This window comes from Micromesistius poutassou, assembly GCF_964030765.1.
Source record: "Micromesistius poutassou genome assembly, chromosome: 1".
Taxonomy (NCBI): domain Eukaryota; kingdom Metazoa; phylum Chordata; class Actinopteri; order Gadiformes; family Gadidae; genus Micromesistius; species Micromesistius poutassou.
Window position 1 is genome coordinate 16,772,691 of NC_140271.1, and position 26,046 is coordinate 16,798,736.

The window sequence follows — 26,046 nt, forward strand, 5'->3', positions numbered from 1 at the left end:
ACAAACACCACCCCCCCAAACGGATGACAGGACTCACGCAGGTTCCAGTCTGACAGCGTGTCATCATCGTCGTCGTCGTCGTCATCGTCTATGTCCTCTTCCTCCTCGCCGCCCCCGCCCTCATGTTGGAGGGTGACAGTGCGAGACTTGTGGAAGCGCGGCTTGATGTCCTGCTCGCTGTCGGGCACAGCCTCGTCTTCCTCCACATCGCCCTGCATAGAGCAGCACAGAACCCTGCCATCAACCCATCACTGGCCCCAGTGACACTCTAATGGGGTGAGGGGGGTGGGAAAATTGCCACTACAATGGAAATATTTTTTCGATTCATCTCCAAAATTAACTAATGACATTTGATGGCAATATAAGGTAATGTCCACGTTAACCTGACTTCAGCACAAAACCCATTTAGATTTTAGATCAGATATGTAGCGTTTTATTTATACTTAAAATACTTAAGTATAGAATATTATATTTGTCGGGGGCGTTCAGTTCTGCAAGCAAAGCAACCCTTTTTTGCCAGAAAACATTGAATAGTGTAAATGAGCTTTAAAAAGAAGCGACAAAAAAAAAAAAAAAAAAAAAACTTGTTTCAAAGGTGGTGAGTTGTCACCAGTACACTGAGAACACGTCCGGTGTCAGGAAAAGGGTGCAGAATTTAATAAGAAAGTATGAGTAGACAGACATCAGTCTCATGGTGAATAAGCTGTCATCACAGGCATGTGTGAAGGAGGGGGAGCAGCACATAATTACTTTTCTATTAAAAGAGACTACACAAGCTCACCTTGAGGAGAATGATGTCTATCTCAGAGTACTTCATCCCATTCACCAGGATGGGAATCAGTCTGTAAGAAGTAGAAGAAAAGAAAATACACAAAACACACGACAAACTCAAACAAAGCACCCCACTGTGTTAAGATGAACACGCTGATTTGATCCATCCAGATAGATAAGAGAGTAAATGGACATGGAGTGTATTCACGTGTCAAACATTGTTCATGCCCAACAAGGACGTTTCTGACAAACACTTGAAAAGAAAATGACAGCACAACATGATTGAAAACACACCCAGTGGTCAGCGACGCCAAGTGGACCATAAGAGGTCAGTTGTCACCTTAATGAATTAGAGGGTCGCCATTAAGTTAGATAAGTTTATGTTAGGGCTGCTAATGACCATTGTTTAAATTGTCCATTCACCTATCGATTCTTTATTGACCGCTTCTCTAACAAAATTCAATCAAAACATACCAGTTTCCCACAAAGAAAGATATGAAATAGTAGCACCACAAAAAAGGGCTTGTGGCTTTGGGAAGAACCCTGGATCAGAATATAAGGAACATTAATTTTCATTGTATTTCAATGAGCTGGGTTTGTCATCATTTCCAGAGTATTGCACTATATAAAATGCTGATTAAAATATGACTCAACCTAGGGAACAATTTGATCAACTGATTATTTCCACAGATTACTGTGGAAAACGTTAGACTAACACAACACATTTGTTTTCCAGTGTGAGCGACCACTGCAGCGGGCCAGGGGGTATGTCCAAGGGGACTTACTGCACCAAGTGTCCAGAGAGCACGTCCTTACAGATGGGCTGCTCTGCCAGGGTCAGCCAGAATTCGCAGGCCTCCAGAGCCACGTTCTCATCCGGGTCCTGGGTCCGTTGGAGCATGTACTATAGAAGAATGGGTACGATACACCAAGTTTGTGATAGGCCTTAACTGCCTTAAAGCCAACATGTTCTGGTCTGGGTTTGTCATTGGACAATATAAGGATGGTGCTTGAATGGTGGAGACCCTGGATCAGAATATAAGGAACATAATTTTCATTGTTTTTCAATGAGCTGGGTCTGTCATCATTTCCAGGGTCTAAAAGCCCAGTCTCATGTGATAATAGAGGTTGGGTGATCATTATGTACTTTCTCATTATGTTTGGCCTGCAGAATGGTGGTTATTATTTTAGATAGCAACTATATTTGAAGCTGGTTTCAGTTTCTTAGAGTAATATGGGGGATGGACCTCTATGATGGTCTTACGGTTGTGACAATTTATATTGCACAACCGAGAGAGAATTGACAAGAGTCCAAAAGTGTCCATCAATAGATATTTCCCTCCATTGTTCGCATCGTTATTTTAGTTTAAGGCAGTATTTTACGTCATTCTGACCAGGTTCACTACATATGTGCGACAAATTAGACAAACTTCGCACAACAGACAAAACATTTTGATGACCATGGTCGCGATTCAGGTCATATGGACTTTAGGTCATAATATGGGCCATTTTCAACTAACTCCAATTTGGCCGTATGTTAAATAAATCAAACTAGATTATATGTAAATAACATTATACAAATATTGGAGAAAAAAAAACTATACCAAACTATTTTTTTTTTAAATTGGTGGCAGCATGGCAGTATAGGATTAGTGTTACGATACTGGATTTTCCAACTTGATACAACACCTTGAAAAATATTGATATTCAATACTATTTTCAATACCACTGGGAAAACTTCAGACAATAACATACAAAAAAAAAGTACATCTCCACAACTGTGAGAATTATTATAGGTCTTCTTGGTGCCAAAAGATTGTTGTGCAAGTTAAATATTCAATGTGTATACTACTTGGTTAGAGTGAATTAAGCTGGAACACAGCATAAGTGGAAGATAACATTTCCACATTTCCACCTTAAATAATTATCTTTATAATAAAATTATTATATAATGTACTGCAAAACAAACGGGTAGATATCTTGAGAACCCATTGTACAATTTTGACACTAGACCCCTCTATTGAAAGTTCAGGGCAGATACAATTGAATGACACCAAACCAAACACTTGCAAATACACCATATGGCCACCAGATAGCGTTGAAGGACACGTGTTCTGATTGAAGGGAATTTATCCATTTCCTCTATCCTGGAAACCCAGAGTTCTCGCGAGAGCACGATTTGAATTTGCTCTGCGAGTCACTCTGGGAACGAGCAATATACTCACTCCTTTTTTTTTTTTTCATCAGCCTTAGCCGATGACCAATACGCCGATACCGATTCCCCTTGCCCAGAACATTAACCAATCACATCGGTGTATCTGATATAGGCGGGCCAAAAGCGTTGCTGTTTTACCGACCGAATACGGCAAAAGTCTTATCTATTGGTTAGCTCCGCTGGTCTGGATACGTCACCCCTTGTATTCTTCTGATTGGTCATAGTGTTATCCAATTGCGTGCAGTGACATTTTCAAATGCATGCTTTGTGCAGCCCCTCAAGTTGGGCCATTTTCATCACACCTTTTAGTCATAGATGTTTAGTTGGAAATTTGGCCCAGAGACTGGATTATCTGTTTATGGTGGTTTATGGTTTGTTTTTGTGGACAAAAAGAAAAAAAGGTATGACATCATTTTTGGTGTTAAAAGAAAAGGGGAAGTTTGTGTTCTCATATGCAAGAACAGTATTCTTGCATATGGGTATACATGCATCTTTTGACTTTCCTTTGTAATTTGCCTCAAAGCATAAGTAGGCTAATTTTGAACAGCACTCCTGCCATTTTCTTTGTCTACCTAAAACGTTCGGAGGAGCTGCACTTGACATGGCAGCTGTGTTTATCGATGATTATCAAAGAAATCAATATTTTTGACAACAGATAATAATAGGATTATTTGCAAGTAGTCATGAGTCGGTTACTCTGAGTAGACATTTCTCATAATTTACAGAAAATGTACTATATCCCCCACTAATATGGGGGATGTTCCATGGAAAATATCAACTGCTTTCTTGTCCCCAAAACAGAAAGACTACATCATTTTGTAGTCCTTAAACAAGGGGACCAACATGTCTCAACTGGGCAGTACCATATTGAGAGTGTGTTTACCTGAATGATGCTGAACATGTGGGGGATGAGGCGGTCGACACGGACCTCCAGCAGCATCACCAGTGCCCTGCAGACATTCTTCCTCACTTCAGAATCTTCATCGGCTGCCAAGGCAAAAAGGCTCTGGATGGACAAGCACAAAAACGAAAAAGGACAAATTGAGAAAGGATTTGTTGATTAGGAAAATGGGATATGGATGTTTTAAGTTCACTCCCCTAATGGAGGTGGACACATGACGAGCTTGCCGTCCAGGTAAACTCGCCTCTATGAAGGTGTCAATGTTATCCATCAAGGCCTGGGCGCGGCCGATGATGAACTGGTTTACACAGGCTATGGCATGGGACCTGCAATCGGAGAGAGAAGCATGCATTGAAGTATTGAGGCATCACTACCATCTGCCTCCTCAGGGAGATGGACAAGAGGAAACCTAACACGGCATCAGGAGATGAAAGGGCCAAAACCAATGTTTACTCAAGGATTGCAGCCTTTGGATCAGACAGTACAAGTAATACCGTAGAGTATATAATAGAGTAGCATTAAGAATGAATGAATGAATGAATAAACATCACTGGACCTGATCTTTGGACTGCAATGCTTGAAGAACTGAAGGAACTTTGGGATCATGATGTTCAGTGGTCTATTCAGGGCATCACTGTCCAGCAACTCAGACGAGTCCTCACAGATCTTCTGCAGCGCTCCAAAAGAGCCCTGTGAATGCACAAAAACTTGTCAGATAAAATACAAACAGTACCAAACCTAAAACGTGCTTGGGGATGAACCCTGGATCAGAATATAAGGAACATGAATTTTCATTGTATTCAATCAGCTGGGTTTGTCATCACTTCCAGGGAGTGAAGTACCAGTCTGTGGTGGATACCGACCATCAACTGAATGTCAGAATTTATCTAGTTTGTGCTGCAACTGACATTAAAAGTGGCCACTCTTGAGACAAGTCTCTTCCGATCCAATGATCGGTTTTGAGAATATTTTCAAATATGCAGTGATTGCCGCTTTACACAACACTATAAAAAAGAGGCACCATCAAGAATGGTGAGTGAATGAGTTCAAACCTCGCATGTATTGTAGTCCTCCGAGTTGAGCAGGTTGCAGAGCTGTGGCAGCAGTTCAGGCCATGTCTGCAGGTCGCCCTTGGAGGCAATGGTGGTGATAAGGATGCCTGGTAGAGGGAGAGACAGGGCAACCATGAGAAAGACTGAGATACATGCCTGAGATGCAGCCTTCAGTAGAACCAAGGCATGATGAATAAAAAGGTCATGCTCATAGGAGAGGACAAGAGTGCCAGAATAGTCCAAAAAATAGTCTATACATTAGTCATTTTTTGGGAATGTTAGAATGTCCAGAGCATCCACAGTTAGGGTCATATTATTAATAAAAGGCAAATACGATTATAATTTTATGCTGAATATTTATTCAAGTCTGCAAGCCCATTACTTAGATCTCATATGGAAAGTACTTCAGTTCTGTGTGTGCACCATCTGTAGTGGGAAGGCCTGTATGAGTAAAAACAACTCCAGTTGTAGGGGGTTTATGCATTGCCTACTGCCATAATAGACATAAGGTTCAGGAGGAAAACATTAACCAGAACGGACGATAAGTCTTGACTAAAAATTTCTAAAAAGCCCTTTTTGTATAAGTTTATCAGGAACAACTCCATTCATACAGACCCAAATTATCAGATCAAGTATCAAAAAGGTAAAACATACAAAATGTGCTTTTGGATTTATTATGGTGACCCTGGATCAGAATAATATAGAACAAGATTTTTCATTGTATTTCAATGAGCTGGGTATGTCATCATTTCCAGGGTACAACAGCACTCAGAGGACAATTCCGGTAATTAACACATTGAGCCCCCTTTCTGGGATGTCTAGGATGAAAGTGGTTTTGACTATTGGTCCAGTTTTCGTGAGAGCACAATTTGAATTTGCTCAGCAATTCACTCTGAGAACGAGCAATATAATCCCTCCCCGATGCCCCTCTCCCAGCACATTAGCCAATCACATCGGTGTATCTGCTATAGGCGGGCCAAAAGCGTTGCTGTTTTACCGACTGGATACGTCAAGTCTTCTCTATTGGTTAGCTCTGCTGGTCTAGATACGTCACCCCTTGTATTCTTCTGATTGGTTGTAGTGTTATCCAAGTATGTGCAGTGACATTTTCAAATGCATGCTTGGTGCTGCCCCTCGAGTTGGGCCATTTTATTACTCAATGCCAGACCCTACAGCTTTTTAGATGTGGGTCCGGATTTCCAGGCTACCCATCTCGGCTATTTGGCTAATTTAGAATCGCCCCTGCCTGCTTCAGAATGGCTGGCTACGGGGATTCACAAACCTGTCCTTAAAACAACCCTAAACGTTTGTTTTCAGAAATGTGCAACTCACCGAGTGGTTAGTGGTGTTCGTTGATTTTCCAAATCAAGTATCGTAGCAAAATACAGTTTCTGTCGCGTTTTATTTGGCATTTTGTAAATCCCATTGAAAAGGAAACCGGACCGGAACCGGAAAGGGGAGCTGTTTACGTTTGGTTGTAGTCTTTTCGCATGGCTCTAGCCCTACTGTTGAGATGAAGAATGGAGCGAAAAGAACACAACCACTTTCTGTTTCAATGGGATTTACAAAATGCCAAATAAAACAGAAAAAGTAGTTCGCTACAATACTTGATTTTGAACATCAAGTAACACCACTAACCACTCGGTGAGTTGCACATATCTGAAAACAAACGTTTCTGGTTGTTTTGTGAATGCCTGTAGCCAGCCATTCTGAAGCAGGCAGGGTTTGATTAGAAATGAGCCAAATACCCGAGACAGGACCAACAGTCAAAATTTCAGTGTCAACCACTATTTCATCCTAGACAACCCAGAAGGGGGGCTCAATGTGCTAAATACCGGAATTGTCCTTTAGACTTTAGATAACTGAGTCTCAACTATTCCAATGATCATGCAGTATTGAGTATTTAACATGTTTTGTTTGAGAGTTTCCTTCTCAATGGCATTACTTGTAAATGCGTAGTGTGTGAAAGTGCCAACAAGTAACAAAGGGATGAGGTCCTACTCAACAAGTGATATATAGTGAAATGTAGGGTTTCGTAAGACTGCGATACACTCCATCATATTTTTCAGTCAGTAACATGATTGTCAAGGTTATAAAATAAAAAACCCACCAATGGTAGCACGGATGAGAGGTGATGGATCCCCGATGTTGGAGAGACATTCCTGTTTGATGAACTCTGCCACAGTGGTCGGAAAGTTCTGGTAGTGGGCCTTCACATTGTTCTTCAGTATCAGGCCGCTCAGTGACCGAGTGGGCTCATCTGAACAGACAGAATGTTAGGAACGTTAGGACTGGTCAAAGTCATACGAGGTGAGAGTCAATAAAGGCACTTCAATGCTAATTAATGTGCTAATAATGTAGCACTGAATATTTGAGTAACAGTTCAGCTATGTTTGGAAATGCTAATACAACTATACACATTACCTGGATCAGAATATAAGGAACATTATTTTTCATTGCATTTCAATGAGCTGGGTTTGTCGTCATTTCCAGGAAAAGATTTAATAAAAGACATTTACATTTTTGACTGCATTATTTAAAAGGTCCCATGACATGCCACCAGGTGTCGTGTGATTAGCCGTTACAGGCCGTTTTGAAAATCTGTCTTATGACATCACAGGTGGACGTGTCCACCCAGATGTGTGACGGATAGATGAGCAACGTTTGCTGCAGTCCACTGAGTAGGCTGATAGACTGATCTATACAGCTGTTCAAAACCTGGCAGATACATAGAGGCTCTTCTGATATTACTAGTACACACTAAATTGCTTTACAGATTTGGCAGTGCTAGAACATGCGCTACATTTCTCACACTGCTACATCTTGGGCAGACAGCCAAACCAAAATAACAGCATGCATGACATTTTGTGTATGCCGTTATGTCAGAAACTGACTCACCTTCAGTTTTAAGACGTGTGAGGACAAAAATAAGATAGTTGTTGAAGTCTGGGAATTGGTTGAGCTGTTCAAGTTTCTGGTTTAACGGTTAAGGACCAGGGTTAAACAGAAATATTCAGTACATCTTTATCTATTTAGCAGAGGCTTTTATCCTAAGAGAATGCAGATACAGGTGACCAAGCAGAAGGTAGGAGACAGATGTCCAGCTCAAGAATGCCCACAAGTATGGCTCAAATCAAGCACTGTTTGTCTGAGAGCCAAAATAGTAACTAAGGTAACAGGTGTAAAGAACAGGGGTGCAAATTGGTTATAAGAAACATTATTCTAAACAAACTAGCAGTGCTAAAAATTAGATAATCAGTCCCATTTAAAAAAACAACAACATTTTTTGTGAAATGTCAAATAAATTAAAAGTGACTTGCAAAAAGATATAGATGTACTTTTATGAAAAAGTGCATTGCAATGACTTGATCATTTTTGCTAGTGAAGACCGTTCACCTACGTACCTACCTGCGTTTTCCTGCACATTTAAGCATTCATTTTACACAGATAAATCTTTATAAAAGCCAGTAACAAAGCCAGAATAACATAACCTTACAAAATGCTATCCATGGAACCAGCTTATTTCAGACTAGGGATGCAATACTTTTTATATAATACAGTCCAAATATCAGCCAGTATGCGTTTTGCAGGTGGGATATTTTTGTCCACGATTGTTTTCAGTCATTGTAAAAAGCCCCTTTGTTCAGAGGGAATTCGAGGCCACTGAGGAAGGATACTTGTTGGACAGCTCTCTGTGTGGCCGTGTTCGGCGACTGGGAGTCCTTAAGAAGCTGTAGGACCTGCTGCAGTCCCTGCTCATCCGGCTGCCACTCCATCCTAGAACCCAAACACGCATTACCCATTTTTTAAATTCCTCCCTTGAAAAGAATGTGGAATAAGTAGAATTCACCCTACATCGTCAATGGCTGGATCAGGCCGTATGAATACAAACACCATCACTGGTTTGTCAGATGCAATTTTATACACCATCCCCAGATTGGGAATCAAACATCAATATACTCAAGACCTTAGAAAATAACAGACTATAGTTTCTCACAGGGCATATGTGGAAATACTCAAGCTTTGCCTGTATACATGTCAATAATAGCATGCCAGTACGAGTGTATGTGTTCTGCTGGAAATATTTATCGAACCTACATTGAATACAACTTTCATGGGCTTGAATTATAGGACCTCATTTGTCTCAGTCTATTTATTTGCTTTCATAGTCCCACTTGGGTATAACGATTTAGGATACATTATCATGTTGAGATTTCCGTTCTCAACCAGCCAGCAGACACGTGTCAGACGCACAACGGAATTGCTTGCGGTTCGAGACCTCAAATGTGTAGATTGCACACCAACGAAGCCATAAACAAAGGAATGGCGTTATGATATATGATATTGCCTTAGACATACTAAGGCAATATCAATCACCAAACAACGCGGCTTAAAAAAAAGAAGTTGAGCAACTCTGCAATCAGCTACTAGATAACGACGGTGTGTCGTGCACATGGTGCTGGGGTCGTGGTGGAGTAGGAGGCCTTCACTCAACCAACGCTGGCTGAATCCTTTTTCTGATAGATTAACCAGGCTGTGGAAAAACAGCCCGTCTCAAATAGAAATGCCTGCCAATGTAGGTATAATTTATATATGGTGATGGCGCACGGAAAAACCCGATGACGTTCAGGACCGCAAGACCAAGAAAATCTGTGACTAGACATAATCGTTTAATACTCCCCACTCCACCAGCCGCCTCGACAAAGTCAAAGTCAAAAAAAATGTTGTTTTTTGAATACGCAGGAATTAAATCGAACCGATGACTCGAAACAGACCACACCAAAGGTGCGACGAGGGTGGGTCTTCAATGGATCACGTTTGTTCGAAAGCGTTTAAAGTTGGAGGGAACGGGCAAGTATTGTGCGTTTCCTGTACTGCCGCCCATGCCGAGGAACAATTGGCCATGTGGCGATTGCACGTATACAGACTAGACTAAGGCTTACTGATCGATATTGGATCTATTAATCGGACCCCTTCTGATCACACCCACCCGTGCAACGAGGACGAGTGTTTTTAACGCCGAACCAAACAACGTGTCCTTGCCGGGCCTGTGGGGCTGTCACGAGCTCAGGGGCTAGAACGTGTTGTCTCGATACAGTTCAACACAGAGAAGCGACAAAACACTTTAATAACGAGCCATCATCGACGAATGTATATTAATACAATCGTTCACAATACAAATGTGACTTTGCTGGCGCCAAGGAGAAACGAACTTGCAACAACACGTTTTCCTAGCAGCTAAGCTAATGAGCTAGCCGCGGCTTAGACTATGCTAGTGCTAGGTAGCAACTATTGGCTCATTCTAGTCAAGACTCCCATCAATCCCTCCAGTAAGGCATTCTCAAATAGACATCCCCAACTTAGATGAACCAACGACTTCATAGTAGTACATATAGTTTTAGAACAAGGTAAGAGTACTTTACGTACAATATCAGCTTTTCAGTTGCTCGTTCACCACGGGGCCGCTGCTCTGGCTCGTGCTGCTGATCCTCGCAATTGTTTGAAAAAAACGCACAGGCGGAAATGGTTCTTGCTCGGCTTCCGTTGAGAGACCATGTTTGAATTGTAAATAGGTGTATAAAATTATATATATATGTAAATAGAAACCTGGTTATTAACTATAACCCATAGTCAACTTGGATTGCCATTGCCCATAGTTTTACTTTTACCTAGTCACGGGTTATAGGCCTAATATTAGCATATAGGTTACTGTAATGTGCACTATTATTAACATTGTTTATAATTTTTTGCATCCCCATCGTTAAGAATATTCCTAATATTGAGCACCATTATCGAGTCAGGAAAGTACGTGGAAAGATAGATACTTGTTGTACCGTCTTTGGTTTTGCAAATTCAATCCATTGCTTCATCACGTTACATGGTAGGATGTAACACTGTATACGTTTTACAAACATGCCTTTTTGCAAGATAGGCCTACACCACTTTCAATTCATTTATAAATTACTCCTGCTGCATTTTTCCAAGCTGAAACTTATAGCAAGTAGGCCTTCTTTAATACCATTAATTCACGTTTAACACAGTCCTACCGTTTTCTAAAGTGCATTTTGGCAACATTTAAGATACATTTTTTAAGAGCTTGTTTTGTCAAGGGGGAACTGTATTGTACACTTGAGACATTCACACACGTGGAAACATTAAAACTATTTAATAAAAAATGATTTAACAGTGATAAAAAAGTAAAAATAATACATTGCGCCGTTATTGACAACGCCAATCCATCGCATTCCCATCAAAGACACATAATTTCCATAGCAGTTGGAATGAAGTGCTTCTCATAATCCGAAGGCCACATGTCTCTGTCCTCGTCTGAGTCTGTCATTTTGCTGTAGCAGTCCTCTCTAGAAGCAGCGTTCCCTTCGCCGGCCAATTCCCCCTGGTCCTTCAGACCCTCCATGGCCCCCTGTGATCCTCGGTCTCCAATCTTTCCTCCGGCCAACTCATCTAGGTATTTAACAATCTCCAGGTGAGACAGCACAGGGTCCGGCTCTTCCACAGAGACGCAATTGTTGAACATGGAGCCGTTGATCTACGAAAACAAGATTAAATTCGGTTGACGGACCATTCATCATCAAACTATTGTTGAGTACAGCAAATTAATTATTGTGCATAGGAATGCACAATCTTGATATCCCTTTTCCGTTCCGTTCTTCTTCCCACCAAACTTGTGCAATTAATGTGGCCAAAACTACCGAACCAATCGATTCCATTCACAAAGGCCTTTTTGTCATACATTTGGGCAATGACTTTTTATATTTGTAAACTTTAAACTTTGAGATATTCTCTGACACGCCCATTCTCTGACACTTACTACTTTCAGACTTCGTAACTTGGTCAATTTTTTATCGTTAACCTTCTTTCAAAGGTTTAACAAATGAAGACACTTATATCACACACAGTATCTTCAATAATCTGAAAACAGACTTTCAATTACCTTTATACTTTTTTCATCTCATTGATTGCGGTTACATTGTCGGACCAGATCGACTTATCATGGATTAAGCCATATAACGATGTTGCCACTCGACGGGGGGGCTGTCACTTGTCTGAGTATACATACATCGGATCAGATTGGAATAATGGTCGGAGACCTGGCTGACTCCGCTATGCTAGGTGGCGCTGTAGCCCTTTCAACAAGTGGTACTAGAGCCACTTTTGGTTCACGGCAACGTAAAAGCAACAACAAACTATCTGGCGGCCCCTGTCACTCTGGTGTGTTTTGGTCTGACCGCAGACAGCAACGGAGGCAGAATGGGCAGAACTCATCGCCATCATCTTAAATGTTGCTGCAGCGATCCATCATATATTCCATTGCACAACATCCGCATCAATCGATGAATTTTCTTGCCTAATTTGACTACTTTTAAACACGTTAGGCTGGAAAGCGAGTACATTCAATTTTGGCTGGTTTTAAAAAGAACTGGCGGGATTATTATAATTCTTTCTACAACCATCAATCAATACCATGCCTTTCATATGGCATATAGTTTGTGCAGCTAGTACAACTATTACTTCAGCTACTACTTCTACTACTACTACTACTATCATCTTCCAGCTTTGACAGTATTACAGTTTAGCTTCCAGCTTTTGTAACAATGTATTTCAGGACTTTGCTTCTTCAGGTAATGCAATTCAGCGTCAATAAGTTTTCGATTTCAGCTTCCAGGTTTTTCAGCAGTGCACTCCAATACATTTGACCTTTCAGATTCTTCAGTTCAATTCATTTTACATTTCTGCATTTTTAGCAATGCTTTTCATTCAGTTGTCACATTATTTGTTTCCAACTATTTACATTTTTTGAATGGTGTGCATGTTTACATTGTTTACTCCATTTTGACTTTTGAACTCTGTTCAAACCCCTTCACTTGATTTAAGCCATTTAACATATTTATTATTTGTTATTAAAACATATTTTCAACCTCAATTTGTATTACAGCACTCACCGCATTTTCTGCAGGAAGGTAATTTTCTATTATTGAGTGTGATTTACATTTTAAGAAGCATATCTAACTACCTCCCTCATCTTACCCACAGCAGATGGCTTTATCCAAAGCGACATGCAAAAAGTTCATAAAGATCACAGGCATTTCTATGCACAGTAATCCCTTATGCGTGGGATTACATTTTCTAGTTAGATAGATATAATCGTAGGTCTATCCAAAAAGTGGGTATCTCACCTGGTGGTTCATCTTTTGAAAAACATGGCTGTTGCTTGGGTCAGGCACGTTCTTAAAACCAATGCATTCCTTAAATACACTAAACAGAGACATACATATAAATATGGGTGTGTAATACAACACACTATCCTCAAATCTGATTTAAACAAATATTACAAAACAGTATAACGTCTGATCATTGACAGGGAGAAGTGCCTCACCAGGAGAATTTCCTCATCAAGAGGAAGGATATGAATGGAAAAAGCACAGCCAGGACAAACAGAATGGTATAATCTGTGCAGGGAATGAAACAAATTATTAAACAAATAAAGAATACATCATATAGAAATAACCTGACATTCAGATCGATAAATGCATTTTTTTTGTGAACCAAGATGAATCCCTTAGTTTAGGCCAAAACACTGAACATACAGAAATTAGAGAAATATATTTTTATTTGAAAAAAGCAAGGGCACAATGCATCCAAACACACATTGTCAGAATAATGTTTTAGGCACGACTTCATAACTCGTAATAACTTTATCATCCGGATGTGTCAGTAGCTGGTACCGTATCTAAGGCACCACTTTTAAACTTTTAATAACTTTATCATAGACAAAAGAAACTGGTACCGTACCAAAGTCTTCAAGGTCCTCTGTTTTGATCGTCACTGTGGACTTTGGTCCTGGCCCAGCCTCAGTGATGGCCCTGATCCAAATCTCGTAGTTTTGGCCAGGGTCGAGGTAATCCAACCGAAAGCTCCCGTTTTTATCACCTTGATGCTTACTCAAATTATACACTGGGAGGGGGAGGGAGAGAGAGAAAATCACTTTAATCAAGCAGCCAACGTAGAATAACAGCTATCATATGTATTCTGTGTTCTGAGTTCTTATCTCTCTCAATCAATTCGGTCTGTGGATTACTATGGCAGGAAATTCTTCATGCATTGCAATAGCCAATCATTTTGTGGATATGATTCATTATTATTAATATAATTCCACCATTTAGTGATGGCTGCAGTAATGTAATAACACAGCAGAGTTTAAAAAATGTTCTACCTTTTTGGCTGTCCAATCCTATTTGATAGCATACAATCACCCCTCTCCTCTGAGGAAGGAGAATTGGCTTCCAAGTCACCGTCACACTGTTGGCCTCGACGTTAACCACTTCGAACAAGGGCACTTTGGGAGGGACTGAGAATAGATGAGGAGCGGGGTGAGGTTATTTTAGTGCTTAAAAGGGGTAAATTAAAACATTAGAAAGTACTTAAACATGAATTCTTACTTCCTTGATGAACATATCCAACAGTAGATGAAATGTGATCACTTGTCCCGTTGGGAGATACTAAGAACAATGCCACTTGGTAGGCAATGTAATTCTCAAACTGGCCTGTAGACGGAGACAGACACAAAGCTGGAAGGTCACACGATTTCAAATCTAATATAAAGTTCACTTAAGATTACTTAATATAATTTAATATAAATTACTTAATATATAAATTAAAGTATTATGTCCCTAAATGAACTAGCTGGAGTAATATGGATTTCTGTCTGAAAATGAAACTAAAGGTTACGCAGACCTGTCAGGGTGGCAGACATCTGGGTCCTGTCCAGTCTGATCCAATCAAAGCCTTTAGTTTGAAGTTTGAGTCCAGCCTGCTTATACTGCACAACATATTTAGATTGGTTGTTTATGAATCGAGTAGGGGGATTCCAAGACACCGAAAGTCCTTCAGAGTTCACTTTTAGCTGAAGAGCTTCCCCTCTGTTTTCTTGTTCTTGAGAAAGAGTGCAAGAGTGAATGTCAATTGAGGTCAAAGTTACTTTTTACTTTTTAATTATTATTATTATTTTGAATTATTTTAATTTGTTGTTTGCATTGTTTTCAAAGGACAGACATACCAGTGTTATTAATTTAGAATACAAAATTACTAATTTAGACAACACAAGTATATAAGCAAGTATATGGCTGCTGGTAATACAGATATCATAATCCACTAGATTCAACTAACATCCAAAAAACACATATTCTGCTTGAAATCAGTGGCAACATGAACATATGATTCAATTGTGACCAATGGTGTGTAATTGTACAGGTCTATCAGAATCACAATGTACCCAGCAGTCATTTATGTTGATGAAAACATTTTTTCACGTTACCTGTCAGAGGTAAACGTAGACAAGCAGGTGTTGTGGCACCATATGCAGTGTAGGCTGATACATTCACAGCTGTCACATCTATAAGAGTGGCCATAAGGTGGCACATCTTCTTGTCACATGTCAATTGGTCGCTTGCCTTAGCAACCGTGGATGCATTCACCAGGGTTACCGTGCCGTTACAACGGGACAACGTTACCACATAACCGAGGATTTCACTTCCAGCATGCCACCTTGGAGGCCTCTGTGTGAAGAAAGTAAATTACTATAAGGTAAGTTTGAAGGATAGTTTGTGCTTGCAAAGCTCCAACATTTCTGAGGTCAGCCACAGGCGACAAATTTATCGCTGTCTGAACCCTGCCCGAGGGCCTGGATGACATCATTCCTGTTTCATGTTAGCTTTATTTGGTTTTAAGGCTATGCTGCTAATTTAGCTACACCGGAGCACATAAGATGGTAATGCTGTTCATCCACTTTATGTTTCAAGCTGAATAAAATGTTTTAGGTGAAACTGGTTTGCATACCTTCCACATGAGCACGCACTCAGAGCTTTGAGGTGATAATTTGCAATCACTCCATATGTCCAGCAGACCAACAGGAGCTGGAACACAAACACATGAGGCCAGAACGACAGGGAGTGAGAACACAATCCAAACCAAACCATTTTTTGTAGTAAAATCATGTAGTTAAAGGAAGACCTGGATTTTTCGATCATTTTAGATTTAAGGGACTATATGGACAACATATTTTTAACCATCATGTATATCCTATACATGTCAAAGGTGCATGTTTTCATCATTGACATGCTCAAATATATATTCTAGCATTATGGAAAGGATCCCTACAGAGAAATAAAACAAGCTCAACCACTCAAAGAGTTGTTGAGTTGAGAAGAACTGAAAGAGCTTTGATTTGATTTGAAAATCTTTAAGTTGTTGCAGGAAGAGAACTGACTCTGAAAATTGGACTACAGAAAGCATAGCTTGGTGTTATCTAAAATATTGGGGTGAAGGAGTAATGCCAATAGAGAAATTACCTGCAGCAACAACGAGATTTCAAAGCAAGACTATACTTGAGCGAAACTTGGTTGAACAAAATAACAAACAGACAGGTATCAAGGGAATGGTATAGAAACACGTTTAATTTCTCTGTAGAGATCCTTATAATGTTATATAATCTCAGCCTGTCAGTGGCAGAACCTAGCACTTTTAAAGGATGTACATTGACAGTTGTAAGTAGTTGCAAACATATCGACGGTCATTCTAGATTGAATGTAGCATACACTACCTCCAGATGTGGTTTTGACAATGGTTGGCTTAACTGACCTCGCCAGGGGCTTCTCCGGGGCGGAAGCTAGATGCTACTCAACCTTGTGCTACAAAATTAGTATGAGTGGGCTTGGGTGGGGCTGGGTCCGAGCTGGGTCTACGGCTGGACTTAGAAGTGGAGCAGGACAATGCCAAGCTCCACCTATTGGTTCTACAGTGTGCAGCCTCTCTTTGAGATGGAGAAAACGTCTCACTTTGCACCACGACCTCACAACCGTTTTAAATTCAGCATTTGAAGAGAGATTCAAACTGCTCATGTAGGGGCAATAAAGAACTCGACATGCAAGAATTAGGGGTGACCTCAAATAAGATTTTGCATAGTCTAATATGATTCTTCAGGCCAGACCCACTGTCGAATGACCAATAGAATAACTGATCAATGATGCCTAATTTAGTTTTTTACTTTTGTGTGGTTTAAATGCTTTCAGGGTTTCCTACAACTGTCTTCCAATCACCCCTACAAACAAATTTACATCGGCAATGTATGCGTCCATTCATATCAGCATCTTCATTATTCAGAAAATAAAAGGCTACTATTAGACTAATATACTAAAATATTAGCATATATAATATACCATAAATAATATAATTAATGAAATAATAAAATATAATACATCATACAACATCCTGCATTGATAAAAAAAGACTTCAGAAGCATTTGACTGATTACAAATTGAATATACATGTTCATGTACCTTCATGCTGCACCACGCGAAAATGCACTACCGAGTACTGACCGAGGGAATCATTTTCTCCAGCATGAGACTGTTGGCATTTGCCTTTTTTTGCATCAGCTTTAATGGTTTCTAAATTAAGGAGACTGAGTCAATCCCCAACCCCAACGAAAAAACATTATAGAACTTATAGGCTGTTACTTCTAGAAGCCCAGCAATGAGGGGGTATCACTCATTTAGCACCCCCATCCTTCCAACAAAATGTCCTGCTGTTACACACGCACAGTTTTCTTGACGCAACGATTTGACTATTAAAGTCAAATCGTGAGTAAATGTCTTTCTAGCAAAGATTCTATTACATTTTTCATAACTACAAACATGAAAAATAAAATTGTTAGAATAAATTTTGTACAAAACCATGTATATTCATGAAATATAGATAGGTCACTGTATGCAAACTATGCATATAAATAAGATAAGATAAATTTTGAAAAACGTGCGTACTTATTAGCAACTAAAAGTACAAGAACAAGAGTGACATTGCATAGTATGTTGTGGACTGACCTGCTCGGGGGCTCTCCACTTTATACACTTTGCTCCAGTCACTCAGTGAGCTCCCAAGACACACACAGCGCACTTGGAACTCATACCATGAATATGGAAGGGCATTTTCTAAGCAGTAGACGCCCTGGAAGCCTTCCTCTACCTGAATAACAATGAGAAATATGTACCTTAAGTGATCTAAAGATCTCTAGTCAAAAAGCGTGGTTAAAGAGCAGGGCAGATTTTAAATGGTTTGTAACGGCTAATTACACTATAACCTGGTGGTTAAATAGGGGCCCTTTAAAAAGAGCAATGCAGAGTCATTTTTGTATACACACTTTTTCACTTTTTATTTGGGGAGGAAGCGAAACTACTGAACTATAGAAAGACGAGAGAGAGAGAGAGAGAGAGAGAGAGAGAGAGAGAGAGAGAGAGAGAGAGAGAGAGAGAGAGAGAGAGAGAGAGAGAGAGAGAGAGAGAGAGAGAGAGAGAGAGAGAGAGAGAACTCACAATGTACATTACATTAAATGAACTAAAACAAGGCAAAATACAATAATAGTCCTAAAGGAAAGACCTCTGCTGTAAATGTCTACACAGAGTAAACAAATGATAAAGGCTGTGTTAGTGATACAAACAAAACATAGAAGTAGTCAGGAAGCTCTTTTACAGCAGGAAGTAAGAGAGAATATATATATATATATATATATATATATTACTTACTTTGGTTAAAAGCCTGTGCTAAATGACAAAAGAGTGTTAAACCAGAAGCCTATAATGCATTAATTGAAGCCTATCTGAATACAAAAAGATGTGGATAAAAAAGCCTATCTGAATACAAAAAGATGTGGATAAAAACCTCTACTGAATGACTAAAAGTTTTTTCTGTCAACAGCCTGTTGTTGTACTTCATATAAATAAAGCATGAAAGAAATTATGAATAAGATATCTCTATCCATTTATCAAGGGTTAGGGTTAGGTAGGATTAGATACAAACAGCACTATTACTGCATTACAAGTCCCACTGACCTCTGCCCAGCTTACATCTGGGGCCACTCGGTGGCGAACCTGGCAGTGGCCCTCAGAGAGACCCTGCTTTGAACACTTTGACTCCCAGTATATCTCCAGGGGCGCCAGTTCGTGCTGAGTGATATTGGGAGTAGCTGGTTTCACTACACACATACCCACACAAAAAATAAACACACACACACACACACAAAAACTTAAGGACTTGATTGGAATTATAAATGACAGTGAACACTGCTTAACAGCACAAAATGAGAAAACCACAAAATAAACATCCTGTTAGACAGAACACGCAGTTTCTGTTGCACAAAGATATTTTTAAATAAGACAAACAGCCACGTGTGTATAGGGTTAGTCATTAAAGTCATTCAATTCAAGTGTGTCATGAAACAATCAGAAAAAGGACATTTCAGACCCAGCTGCTCCCTGGTACCCATTGGGACAGACGTGCCAAGGAAGTACTCACTGATGTTGGCTGTGTTGAAGGTGGACCTTGGAGAGGAGGCAGAACCGTGCTGGTTCTTGGCCTCAACCCACACACTCAGCTCACTGTGGCTGGACACCAGCGTCGGTGAAATATACGCACTTGAATTACTCCCCCTGACACTCTGCTCTCTGTTACACAGAGAGAATAGGAAAAGAGAGTAGAAGAAAATAGGAGGAAAGGAGAGAAGATTACAGAAGTGAAAAGGGGAGGATGAGAGGAGAGTGGAGAGGAGAGGAGAGGAGAGAGAAGGAAGAGGAAAAACGGTAACCACATCATAATCATTATAATGGACTCGCTTTGAGCTTTGTTGATCAGCAAGTATGCCATACCTTCTGTCAGCAGACTCCCAGTGTAAGGTGTAGATGGAGGGGGTCTCTGAGTGAGGCCCTGGGTCCCAGACGCACTGGATGGCTGCCCGCACCATCATGCCGCTATCCTCCTCATAGGGAATATGGCATCCAAGATGAGATGGGGGAGGCGGACCACCTTGACATTAACACAAGAATGTTGGGAGGAGGGAACCGAAACATCATTCACATACGATATGATACATCTTTATTAATCCCCCGTAGGATACATTTGTTTGTTGCACGCACGCACGCACGCACGCACGCACGCACGCACGCACGCACGCACGCACGCACGCACGCACGCACGCACGCACGCACGCACGCACGCACGCACGCACGCACGCACGCACGCACGCACGCACGCACGCACGCACGCACGCACGCACGCACGCACGCACGCACGCACGCACGCACGCACGCACGCACGCACGCACGCACGCACGCACGCACGCACGCACGCACGCACGCACGCACGCACGCACGCACGCACGCACGCACGCACGCACGCACGCACGCACGCACGCACGCACGCACGCACGCACGCACGCACGCACGCACGCACGCACGCACGCACGCACGCACGCACGCACGCACGCACGCACGCACGCACGCACGCACGCACGCACGCACGCACGCACGCACGCACGCACGCACGCACGCACGCACGCACGCACGCACGCACGCACGCACGCACGCACGCACGCACGCACGCACGCACGCACGCACGCACGCACGCACGCACGCACGCACGCACGCACGCACGCACGCACGCACACACACACACACACACACACACACACACACACACACACACACACACACACACACACACACACACACACACACACACACACACACACACACCTGGGGGGAAATGAATCTGTGGCTAAAGGTGCTCCCCATCTGCCACAGCTCAACATAGAGGGGATGGGAGGGGTTACCCAAGATGGACTTGAATTTGTCCCTCATTCTCCTCTCCACCACTACCTCCAGACTGTCCAGTTCTAGTCCCACAACAGAGCTAGCCTTCCCAGCTCATTGAGTCTGTTGGACTCCCCAGCCTTGATGCCTCCTCCCCAGCACACCCCAGCAAAGAACAGTGTGCTGGCTACCACAGACTGATAGAACATCTTTAATAGCCTGCCACACACGTCAAATGACCTGAGCCTCCTGAGGAAGAAGAGTCTGCTCTGGCTCTTCCTATAAAGGGCCTCTGTGTTGTCTGTCCAGTCCAGCTTATTGTTTATGTGCACTCCAAGGAACTTGTACGACTCCACCGTCTCTATTTCAACCCCCTGGATGGTAAAGGGGGTTGGGGGCTTCCTGCTCCGTCCATGAATCAACTTTCTCAACATTGTATTGCTGTGGGTTTGCTGTGGGCTACGATGGATGTTTATTACTTTAAAAACAAATGTATGACATTATACAAATGTATGCTGTTTGTGTGTGCATTTCCTATATCATAATGCTATATTGAGGTCAGAAGAGTAATTTAGTAATACATGTAATTTCTAGTTCATAAGCACTCGTAAGACTCATACCTCATATGACGATGAGTCAGAAAAGAAACAAATGACAAAACACACAAACCAACATCTATCGTAACTATTCACTTCTGCATACAAACAGTTAGGATAAGGTATGTTATACAAGGTTATACCAGGAAGCAAACACGTAATATTCCTCCTTTCTTTGATTGTTGGTTATCCAGAAACAGGCCTAGGCCATCAGATATGACCAGTAAAATGATCTGTGTACCTGGCGTCCATTTTACAATATCTTTTTTTCAAAAGTCTTTAAGGTATCCATAAATAAAGTAGCTCAGCTTATGAATAGCAAGAGCAGGAAGACCTCCAGAATCGTTTTACCTTGTTGGGTTAGACAGCCCTTCATGTTGTACATAGTGTCTGGCACGATGATCAAAAAGATGGAGAGAAGCCATCTGTTGCCAAGTCTGTCCATGGACACAAGGTCTTGTGTGTGCGCGCGCGCGCACACACACACACACACACACACACACACACACACACACACACACACACACACACACACACACACACACACACACACACACACACACACACACACACACACACACACACACACACACACACACACACACACACACACACAATTAGTAGTAGTTGAAGTAGTAGTATTAATATTATTTTCTCAAAGTATATAGTCGGTAAGTGGTTAACAACTAACAAAAAGTATTAGTTATCAAAACTATGAACATAATTCCTTTACCTCATAGAAAGAGGGCAAAATCCAGAGAAGATGTCTTCGCCACCATTTACTCACGCGGAAACTGTATCGAGTTGCTACAAGATTTGACATGAATAGCTCCGCCCCGCCCAAAATGCACTTTTGAGTCCGCCCTACCAGGAAATTCCTGTGACACATTTCCTAGCAAGCAACCTGCAAGCAACCGGTTAAATGTCCACTTCAATGGGCTGCATAGAACAGCTTTTTTTAGTGCGTCGAAAGTCGACGGTCATTGGATAATGCTGCGATTATGTCCCTCCCACGGACGCTCAGCGTCTCTGGGAGTGAAAGGAGGAGTAGGCCGGCCTGGACGCTGGGCATCTGCGTGATGATTGGCGGGTCTGCGAAAGACTGAGTTGCCGTTTGATTGACAGCGATTTTGAACTATAAAAAGTCGCCGGAGCGCTCTTCATTCCTCAGTCCCACCGTGGAGTTTGCAAGCGAGTCGAAAGACGAACTGCAACCTATTTCTTGATATTTGCTTGGCGAAATTGCTAGACAATTTTCATCGTACATTTCATACATTTTTATTCACACAATTCCTTACTTCAGTTTAACATAACATTCCCACATTTCCTTTTTCAAGTTTAATATCGTTTTGGTAGTTGGCCATCACTTTGATTCAGGGAGCCTGAGGTCTGAACTTCAAGTCCTGTATTCAGATCAGGAATTGCAGGATGACAAGGGAAAGCTGTGTTATTTCTTGGTGTTCCTTAAAGACATGGAGTGCAATGCCTCAGCTTTACAAACTGTTCTCATTAGTGGCAACAATTGGAGCTACATCTGCAGGTGTAGAAAGGAGCTTCTCCTGTTTAAAGTGGCTCAAGTCCTACACCTAACACAATGGACCAAGGCTGTTTAAGCAGCCTAGCTCTGCTGGCCATTGAGAGGACACTGGTCAAGTCACTGGAAAAGACAGCTAGTTGGTATGACAGAGCATTTCCTTGAAAAGGAACAGAGAGCATAATTGACATATACATAAATTGACAATTTATATGATGGCCGAAAATGAGCTTCCCCTCTTTGAAAGACCAAAAGACCAGCAGCCACCACTGGTATATATATATATATATTTATTTATTTAGATATTTAGATTTTACTTCTCCTCCTTCCTGCTAATAGAGCTTCTTGAGCACTTCTATGTTTTGTGATTACCACTAACACAGCATGTAGACTTCCTTTCTTTTCTCAGTGTAGACATTTACAGCAGAGGTCATGACCTGTGTGTGTGGGGGGGGTTACAGCTGTTTACATATAGAGAAGAGAAGAAAGGAAGAGAAAGGGGGAGGGGAAGGGAAAGAAAGGGAGAGAGAGAGAGAGAGAGAGAGAGAACCAGGGACACATTCAGAAAAAAGTTGTAAATAGAAAATGTAAATGTGTTTTTCTGATTGGAAAAATAGCACACATTCATCAGAGTGGGTTATTTCATTTAATATAAATAAACATCAACACAGAATTACCAGATCCTAACGACAACTAATTTGTCATTTGTTTCAACTTCAGACATAGAATGAGTAACTAAATACCAATTAAAAAATACAAGACGTGTCCAATATAGGAAATGAAAAACGAAGTGTGTGAGTGTGTGTGTGTGTGTGTGTGTGTGTGTGTGTGTGCGCGTATCTCCATTCTATCCGTTTTTGTTCCTCCCAGGGTTGTATGTGTGCATGTTCCATCAGCAGAGAGAGCTGATCTCGCTCTTGCTGCAGCCCCACTTGCAGCAGGCGTTGGACAGCCCCACCACCACACCGCGGCCTTTGCGGTCGTCCCTGCGCAGGGCCTGCAGGATCTCCTCAGAGATGACAGATCGGACCGTCCGCCGGGACCTGCTAGGGTCTTCCAGCTGGAGGCTGCTGTCCACACCACTGCCCTCAGAGATCGGCTCGTCCTGGGAGCCCAACGCATCTACCTCTGGGGGGGGGTAAGAAGTAAAGGGTCTGATTATCTGTCTGATTATCTACAGTAACAGTATAGATAAATACACATACATACACATATACAACACATGATACATGATATTAGCAGATGATAAAAAGGTGTTCAGATTGCTTCCCATTCATTTTGTTTTTGATCAACTGATTTTTCTCCAGACTACAAAAAAACAAAGAACACTTATTCAGATTTATAATTTTGTGTATGACAAATAAACTGCATTGAACACATTATATTGACTAATGACTTTAGAAGAATAGATAATACCATAAATACAAAGCAACATGTAATGCAAACATAAATAAATGCCATATAAATAAACATGGCAATACACATCAGGCACTAAACAATACAACACAAGGGTAAAACAAAACAAAATTTCCTCCAAACATAACTAACCCAACATGACCAATAAATAGACCTGAGTGTCCACAGTGGCACAATAAAGCAGTAAGTCTCACCTTTGCCACCCAGGGATCGCTTCCAGCGGGAACCCCCACAGGTGAATATGACTGCTCGGATGAACTCCCGTCCGCAGAGCTTCACGCCGTATGACGGTCCCTCCATGCCACGGATCCCCGCCACCAGCAGACACACCACCAACACTACGGCTTTCCACATACTGACCCCCCCCCGCACACAGTCACACCCACACACACAGCAAGCCAACAGCTAGTGCAAGTTCAATTGTCAAAAGGAGATAACTGAATTGCAATCAACACTTTATCCTCCTGTGTCTATCTCTGTCTATTTATTTATTTTTATTCTGAGGAAAAGCACTCGCTCTGTGTGGTTTGGTATGGCAGTGACTTTTCAGGGTGACCCTGGCCTCGTTTATAAAGGGGGTTTCACAGCCCATGATGACGACGAGGGCCCGACTACGCATGTAGACGCCTGTCTGAGGGACTAAGAGATTGGGGCGAGAGATAGAGTGAAAGACCTTTAGGAAAACAAAAGCAGGAATAATTAAGAAATACTGTGGATATCCCAACCTCTGGGATTTGACAGAATTTCAGAACTGAATTGTGAGAATAATGTTTACACAAACTTCAAATATGAACCCTTCCGCACACTTTTATGTAAATACTGTCCACAGTATAATCATAAAACATTTAAATAAATATGTATTATGCAGTGAATATTATCTGTACGTGACATTATCCTCATATTGATCTTCAATGGAAAACAGCTCGAAAAATGTTATGGTCACACAATATAATTATTAGCAGCAAAGGGCCTTATTCACATAGCAGCCATCTTGGTGACATCTTGGCTCTTAATGCTAGCTGGGTGGTGGAACTGTTCCGCATTCAAGTCCGTTGCCCAGCTAGTGTTTATAACCCAAACCCCAGGTGAAAAAGGCCAATTGCTCATACCTTTATACAGTAATATCCCTGAGTCTGTTATGACCTCCTTTCCATCTTATCTACCTAGACCTATTCATTTCATTACCACTCTGCAAACCAACACTCACTCTCTTGGGTTTGGAATATAGGGTAAAGGATCGGAACCGGGCCTGTGGCATTTCCAAAGTCAGATAACATAGAAGTCATTATATAAGTCACACAGAAACTACGGTATTATCTGGATCATGGAGGTCAAAGACCCCTCGTTTTGGAAATTACAATGGGGATAATGAATGTGTAATTATTCTGTTCATAGGAAGAAAACAACATGACATTTCCCGAGGTTGCTTGCTGGCCTTACATATCAAATATGATACATTATAAATAAATAATTAAGGCCTACACAGAAAAAGGACCATATTGTTGCAAAATGTTGCATCAGCTATGGGTGTTGATGGAAAATTTCTGTATGAGAAACAGGTTATATATAATTTTTTAATGCACGTGCTTCAAAACGTTTACGTTTTGAAATTAAAGATATAGTAAAATAATAAAAGAAGTTGATAAAATCATAAAAGATGAATTCCTTTATTTTAATAAATATAGAAATAGTACGTATAGAAATAATACATTGTTTGATGAAAGCTTTTCTATAAATATGTTATAATAATAAGCTAGACCTGACTCTGCAAGACATATCTATTCTATCTATGGGTTATAGATAAGGGATTTCCGAATTCTTGTCTTCACAGTTATTCAAAATATCGGATATTATTATAGCCCAGGTCTGCTAGGGAGCCCTACATTATCACAGGCACGGGTACAG

The 26,046-nt window shown here is 41.3% G+C and overlaps 3 protein-coding genes across 6 annotated transcripts in view; all 3 read right to left on the reverse strand.

The window, feature by feature from the left end:
- Positions 1 to 10,431, reverse strand: part of LOC311369450 (transportin-2) — a 28,188-nt gene extending 17,757 nt beyond the window's left edge. For both annotated transcript variants that reach the window (XM_084487646.1, XM_084487645.1), the window contains exons 1-11: positions 10,367 to 10,431; positions 8,617 to 8,716; positions 7,838 to 7,913; positions 7,050 to 7,199; positions 4,940 to 5,046; positions 4,444 to 4,577; positions 4,132 to 4,213; positions 3,870 to 3,992; positions 1,557 to 1,675; positions 782 to 842; positions 38 to 212 (exon numbers count right to left, since the gene is read on the reverse strand). In XM_084487646.1, coding sequence (XP_084343772.1) covers positions 38 to 212; positions 782 to 842; positions 1,557 to 1,675; positions 3,870 to 3,992; positions 4,132 to 4,213; positions 4,444 to 4,577; positions 4,940 to 5,046; positions 7,050 to 7,199; positions 7,838 to 7,913; positions 8,617 to 8,715 — 1,126 coding nt within the window. In that variant the 5' untranslated portion in view covers position 8,716; positions 10,367 to 10,431. The remainder of the gene's footprint in view (positions 1 to 37; positions 213 to 781; positions 843 to 1,556; positions 1,676 to 3,869; positions 3,993 to 4,131; positions 4,214 to 4,443; positions 4,578 to 4,939; positions 5,047 to 7,049; positions 7,200 to 7,837; positions 7,914 to 8,616; positions 8,717 to 10,366) is intronic.
- A 637-nt stretch (positions 10,432 to 11,068) lies between these two features.
- il12rb2l (interleukin 12 receptor, beta 2a, like) lies at positions 11,069 to 22,025 on the reverse strand. 3 transcript variants are annotated; one of them, XM_084487806.1, is made up of 15 exons: positions 21,925 to 22,025; positions 21,543 to 21,647; positions 19,654 to 19,810; positions 19,304 to 19,452; positions 18,841 to 18,983; positions 17,836 to 17,977; positions 15,794 to 15,870; positions 15,273 to 15,513; positions 14,693 to 14,890; positions 14,398 to 14,502; positions 14,172 to 14,306; positions 13,751 to 13,912; positions 13,335 to 13,407; positions 13,135 to 13,213; positions 11,069 to 11,486 (listed from the first exon to the last, which is right to left on the reverse strand). In XM_084487806.1, exons 2-15 carry the CDS (start codon positions 21,634 to 21,636, stop codon positions 11,190 to 11,192), a joined length of 2,052 nt encoding a protein of 683 aa, XP_084343932.1. In that variant the 5' UTR covers positions 21,637 to 21,647; positions 21,925 to 22,025; the 3' UTR covers positions 11,069 to 11,189. The 3 variants fall into 3 exon arrangements, with proteins under 3 accessions (XP_084343932.1, XP_084343934.1, XP_084343933.1); XM_084487808.1 differs by lacking the exon at positions 21,543 to 21,647 and having other exon boundaries at positions 21,925 to 21,961; XM_084487807.1 differs by lacking the exon at positions 21,925 to 22,025 and having other exon boundaries at positions 21,543 to 21,706.
- A 1,592-nt stretch (positions 22,026 to 23,617) lies between these two features.
- Positions 23,618 to 24,495, reverse strand: rln3a (relaxin 3a; the record flags this gene model as incomplete). Its single annotated transcript, XM_084488813.1, has 2 exons — positions 23,618 to 23,853; positions 24,336 to 24,495. The coding sequence occupies 2 exons, from the start codon at positions 24,493 to 24,495 to the stop codon at positions 23,618 to 23,620; spliced, it is 396 nt and encodes a 131-aa protein (XP_084344939.1).
- Positions 24,496 to 26,046: the final 1,551 nt, after the last annotated feature.

Excerpts from the sequence above, each read along its gene's own strand:
- il12rb2l (XM_084487806.1), bottom strand. The coding sequence starts at position 21,636 with ATGGACAGACTTGGCAACAGATGGCTTCTCTCCATCTTTTTGATCATC. Across the intron at positions 13,913-14,171 it reads AGGATTGGACAGCCAAAAAG|TGTATAATTTGAGTAAGCAT; the intron begins GTAGAACATTTT and ends TCCCCCTCCCAG. Across the intron at positions 13,408-13,750 it reads AGAGGACCTTGAAGACTTTG|ATTATACCATTCTGTTTGTC; the intron begins GTACGGTACCAG and ends TTCCCTGCACAG.